The sequence below is a fragment of the Nerophis ophidion genome, linkage group LG01, assembly GCF_033978795.1.
Source record: "Nerophis ophidion isolate RoL-2023_Sa linkage group LG01, RoL_Noph_v1.0, whole genome shotgun sequence".
In the NCBI taxonomy this organism is placed as follows: domain Eukaryota; kingdom Metazoa; phylum Chordata; class Actinopteri; order Syngnathiformes; family Syngnathidae; genus Nerophis; species Nerophis ophidion.
In genome coordinates, this window is record NC_084611.1 from 4,068,408 (window position 1) to 4,074,407 (window position 6,000).

Below are 6,000 nucleotides of genomic sequence, written 5' to 3' on the forward strand. Positions count from 1 at the left end.
ATGAGGAGAAGGTGTGTCTAAACTTTTGGCCTGGACTGTACGTCAAAAGTAGGGATGCACCGAAATGAAAATTTGTGGCCGAAGCCGAATAAAATTTAAACGCTTGGCCGAATAGCGAATAATGAATGCAGTTTTTCACAATTTTTTTAATATTGCATAAATAGCCTAGAATAAATATTTAGACATGTTTTTCAAATAAAGTAATTTTTTATTGAATACCTTTTACTTTACTTCTTTTACCTCCTTTTTTAGGTTGCACCTTTTATTTATTTTCTACTATTTTCTATTTAACTTATTTTACCTTCTATTTATTGTATTTACCTCCTATTTAACTTTTTCAATGCTTTTTTTAAAAAAGTTTTGTATCTTCTATTTAACTACTTCTACCTTTTATTACTTTCTTGGACCGTTGTTTACCTTGTTTTATTTTATTTGACCTTCTACTTTACTTCTTTTACCTCCTTTTTTATGTTGCACCTCTTATTTATTTTCTACTATTTTCTATTTAACTTATTTTACCTTCTATTTATTGTATTTACCTCCTATTTAACTTTTTCAATGCTTTTTAAAAAAAAGTTTTGTATCTTCTATTTAACTACTTCTACCTTTTATTACTTTCTTGGACCGTTGTTTACCTTGTTTTATTTCATTTGACCTTCTATATTTCTCCTTTCGCCTCTTTATTTACCTGCTTTTACTTTCTATTTAACTTTAGTTTTACCCTTTTCACTCTCTAGTTACTAGGGATGCACCGAAATGAAAATTTGTGGCCGAAGCCGAAGCCGAATAAAATTTAAACGCTTGGCCGAATACCGAATAATGAATGCAGTTTTTCACAATTTTTTTAATATTGCATAAATAGCCTAGAATAAATATTTAGACATGTTTTTCAAATAAAGTATTTTTTTATTGAATAACTTCTACTTTACTTCTTTTACCTCCTTTTTTAGGTTGCACCTTTTATTTACTTTCTACTATTTTCTATTTAACTTATTTTACCTTCTATTTATTGTATTTACCTCCTATTTAACTTTTTCAATGCTTTTTCAAAAAAGTTTTGTATCTTCTATTTAACTACTTCTACCTTTTATTACTTTCTTTGAAATGAAATGAAATGAAATGAATTATATTTATATAGCGCTTTTCTCTAGTGACTCAAAGCACTTTACATAGTGAAACCCAATATCTAAGTTACATATAAACCAGTGTGGGTGGCACTGGGAGCAGGTGGGTAAAGTGTCTTGCCCAAGGACACAACGGCAGTGACTAGGATGGCAGAAGCGGGAATTGAACCTGCAACCCTCAAGTTGCTGGCACGGCCACTCTACCAACCGAGCTATGCCGCCCCACAACTTTGACTTTGACCGTTGTTTACCTTGTTTTATTTCATTTGACCTTCTATATTTCTCCTTTCGCCTCTTTATTTACCTGCTTTTACTTTCTATTTAACTTTAGTTTTACCCTTTTTACTCTCTAGTTACTAGGGATGCACCGAAATGAAAATTTGTGGCCGAAGCCGAATAAAATTTAAACGCTTGGCCGAAGGCCGAATAATGAATGCAGTTTTTCACAATTTTTTAAATATTGCATAAATAGCCTAGAATAAATATTTAGACATGTTTTTCAAATAAAGTATTTTTTTTATTGAATACCTTTTACTTCACTTCTTTTACCTCCTTTTTTAGGTTGCACTTTTTATTTACTTTTTACTATTTTCTATTTAACTTATTTTACCTTCTATTTATTGTATTTACCTCCTATTTAACTTTTTCAATGCTTTTTCAAAAATGTTTTGTATCTTCTATTTAACTACTTCTACCTTTTATTACTTTCTTTGACCGTTGTTTACCTTGTTTTATTTTATTTGACCTTCTACTTTACTTCTTTTACCTCCTTTTTTAGGTTGCACTTTTTATTTACTTTTTACTATTTTCTATTTAACTTATTTTACCTTCTATTTATCGTATTTACCTCCTATTTAACTTTTTCAATGCTTTTTTAAAAAAGTTTTGTATCTTCTATTTAACTACTTCTACCTTTTATTACTTTCTTTGACCGTTGTTTACCTTGTTTTATTTCATTTGACCTTCTATATTTCTCCTTTCGCCTCTTTATTTACCTGCTTTTACTTTCTATTTAACTTTAGTTTTACCCTTTTTACTCTCTAGTTACTAGGGATGCACCGAAATGAAAATTTGTGGCCGAAGCCGAATAATGAATGCAGTTTTTCACAATTTTTTTAATATTGCATAAATAGCCTAGAATAAATATTTAGACATGTTTTTCAAATAAAGTAATTTTTTATTGAATACCTTCTACTTTACTTCTTTTACCTCCTTTTTTAGGTTGCACCTTTTATTTATTTTCTACTATTTTCTATTTAACTTATTTTACCTTCTATTTATCGTATTTACCTCCTATTTAACTTTTTCAATGCTTTTTTAAAAAAGTTTTGTATCTTCTATTTAACTACTTCTACCTTTTGTTACTTTCTTGGACCGTTGTTTACCTTGTTTTATTTTATTTGACCTTCTACTTTACTTCTTTTACCTCCTTTTTTAGGTTGCACCTTTTATTTATTTTCTACTATTTTCTATTTAACTTATTTTACCTTCTATTTATCGTATTTACCTCCTATTTAACTTTTTCAATGCTTTTTTAAAAAAAGTTTTGTATCTTCTATTTAACTACTTCTACCTTTTATTACTTTCTTTGACCGTTGTTTACCTTGTTTTATTTCATTTGACCTTCTATATTTCTCCTTTCGCCTCTTTATTTACCTGCTTTTACTTTCTATTTAACTTTAGTTTTACCCTTTTTACTCTCTAGTTACTAGGGATGCACCGAAATGAAAATTTGTGGCCGAAGCCGAATAAAATTTAAACGCTTGGCCGAAGGCCGAATAATGAATGCAGTTTTTCACAATTTTTTTAATATTGCATAAATAGCCTAGAATAAATATTTAGACATGTTTTTCAAATAAAGTATTTTTTTTATTGAATACCTTCTACTTCACTTCTTTTACCTCCTTTTTTAGGTTGCACCTTTTATTTACTTTCTACTATTTTCTATTTAACTTATTTTACCTTCTATTTTATTGTATTTACCTCCTATTTAACTTTTTCAATGCTTTTTAAAAAAAATGTTTTGTATCTTCTATTTAAGTACTTCTACCTTTTATTACTTTCTTTGACCGTTGTTTACCTTGTTTTATTTTATTTGACCTTCTACTTTACTTCTTTTACCTCCTTTTTTAGGTTGCACCTTTTATTTCTTTTCTACTATTTTCTAATTAACTTATTTTACCTTCTATTTATTGTATTTACCTCCTATTTAACTTTTTCAATGCTTTTTAAAAAAAAGTTTTGTATCTTCTATTTAACTACTTGTACCTTTTATTACTTTCTTGGACCGTTGTTTACCTTGTTTTATTTCATTTGACCTTCTATATTTCTCCTTTCGCCTCTTTATTTACCTGCTTTTACTTTCTATTTAACTTTAGTTTTACCCTTTTTACTCTCTAGTTACCTTATTTGCCCTCTATATCCTACTTTTATCTTCTATTTACTTTATTTTAGCTTTTAAAATCTGTCATTTATATTTTATTTACCATTGTTTACCTTCTTTTTCCTTTTGATTTACCTAATTTTTTCTTCATTTTACCCTTTTTACTCTCTAGTTACTAGGGATGCACCGAAATGAAAATTTGTGGCCGAAGCCGAAGCCGAATAAAATTTAAACGCTTGGCCGAAGGCCGAATACCGAAAAATGAATGCAGTTTTTCACAATTTTTTAAATATTGCATAAATAGCCTAGAATAAATATTTAGACATGTTTTTCAAATAAAGTATTTTTTTATTGAATATTGACATTTTTTTAATATTCCAGTTGCCTTTGCTTTTCAAAAAAAGCACAAAGTTTTTCATTTATATTAGGCCTTCAAACAAAACATGCATTCCAAAAAAAAAATAAAGTGCATTAAAGTGGATAAACCCACAACAAATGAATGATTGTCCTTTTGGCAAAAGTATGCTTAGCCACAGTAGATATGCTAATAATGTAAACAGAGGCCCCACTAAATCTCAATAAGTGTGTGCTTGTAACCTCATACACTTATACAGGTACACAACATTGTAACCTCATACACTTATACAGGTACACAACATATCCCAACGTCACTGCACGTTGGTTGATTGCGTCACCGCGTCCAAAAATTGCGTCACACGCCACTATTCGGCCTTGTTTTTAACTCATTCCACCGAAATGTGGCTTTTTTTGCCGTATTCGGCCGAATATATTTGGTTACCGATTAATCGGTGCATCCCAAGTCCAAATGCCAAATATGGGCATATGACACCGCCAGTATGTAGCCGTATTTACCCTGAGTGACACTTGATGCTTGAAAGTGGAGTTGGCGTAGGCGAAGGTGCAGGCCATCCCCACGCAGACGGCGATACCTGCCACACAAACCACAACATCAGCGGGCACGGAAGCCATGTCGCAACATCATCGGCGCCGCTTTACCGAGCTTGTGTTGAAAGCAGACTTTGGCCAGGAGGATGAGGATGAAAGGGAAGCCCCTCTGCAGCCAGGTGACCACCGCCTTCAGCTCCGACAAGGCCGGCGCCGGCGTGGACGGGTCCTCCTGGCCGCCTTCGTCCCTGGAGCCGTGCCTGTCCAAGCCGGCCGCCGCGGTGGCCTGCTGGAGCAGCGAGGGGGTCCTGTGCTGCAGGGGCGGGTGGTGGAAATGGTGGTGGTGGTGGTGCGGGCGAGGCAGGAACGGGGCCACTTCGGGGCGACGGGCGCCGCCACCACCGCCGCCGCCGCCGCCGCCTTCTTCCCGTGACGACGCCGTCATCTGGATGAAAACCTCCGGGGGAGAGCCCAGGACTAAAGTCGCCGCCTGGAACTGGGCAGAGGAGACCCCCCCGCAGGGGACCCCCACCAAGCCGGAGAAGATCTGTTGAGGGGACGTGGGCGAGTCGGGCTTCAGGCAGTCGAAGGCGCCACCCTCATCCAGGCTGCTCTCCGATCCCAGAGTTTGGCTACGGCTCCTGAACACACCAAATCATCATCATCATCATCAGTCCATTTTTTTCTTAGTAATAAACACATCCGGCGCCCACCTTTCTGAGGGCATGCCATCCGTGTTGCTGCTATGTCTCCTCTGCATGGCACCCCGCCTCTCAGCACATGCCCTGATAGAAGACACTATCCGTCATATATACATGATTTAAAACAACCATACGAGACTAAAATGTACCTTAATGTGTTCGAGCAGTCTCCTTCCGACGCTTTTCATTGTTAATTGGGTAAGATAGCTTGATTGTTGCTGGGACCGACGCATTTCCGCTCATGGGTTTTTCTTTTTTTGGGCAACTTCCGGGGTGACGTAATCACGTTTTGACGAATCACAGTTATTACTGGCGACTTACAACCAAAAAACTGTGAAAATGATTATTATTATTATTTCTACATTGTTTGTAGATGTTGAAATTTAGAAATAAAGATTTATTAAATAATTATTTTTTTTTAACTAGAAACTTCCGGTGTGACGTAATCAAGTTACGACGAATCACAGTTATGACTGGCAACTTAGAACCAAAAAACTATTAAAACGATTATTATTATTATTATTCCTCCATAGTTTGTAAATGTTGAAATTTAGAAATAAAGGTTTATAAAATAAATAAATAAAAAATAAAAAAAATAAAAAGACAGGAAACTTCCGGGGAGACGTAATTACGTTACGACGAATACAGTTAGGACTGGCAACTTTATGAACAAAAATTTGAAAATGAATTCTACCTTTGCAACCTCATTATTTTATTGGCTAAGTTTTATATTCATAAATGTAAGTTTCTTAATATCCGTCCTATCTTTTGTGCCTTTAAAAAAGATCTGGAACTTTACATTAAAACGCTCTCTACCTCTAACAACAAAAAAGCTGATGATGCTGTCTTCCAAATTTAAGTTGTTTGATGAATCTGAATAAGCCTA

At 34.3% G+C, this 6,000-nt stretch overlaps 1 protein-coding gene across 1 annotated transcript in view; it reads right to left on the minus strand.

Annotated features, from left to right (window-relative positions):
- Positions 1 to 5,382, minus strand: part of rnft2 (ring finger protein, transmembrane 2) — a 99,327-nt gene extending 93,945 nt beyond the window's left edge. The window contains exons 1-4 of the mRNA XM_061894285.1: positions 5,264 to 5,382; positions 5,127 to 5,198; positions 4,525 to 5,054; positions 4,381 to 4,457 (exon numbers count right to left, since the gene is read on the minus strand). Coding sequence (XP_061750269.1) covers positions 4,381 to 4,457; positions 4,525 to 5,054; positions 5,127 to 5,173 — 654 coding nt within the window. The 5' untranslated portion in view covers positions 5,174 to 5,198; positions 5,264 to 5,382. The remainder of the gene's footprint in view (positions 1 to 4,380; positions 4,458 to 4,524; positions 5,055 to 5,126; positions 5,199 to 5,263) is intronic.
- Positions 5,383 to 6,000: the final 618 nt, after the last annotated feature.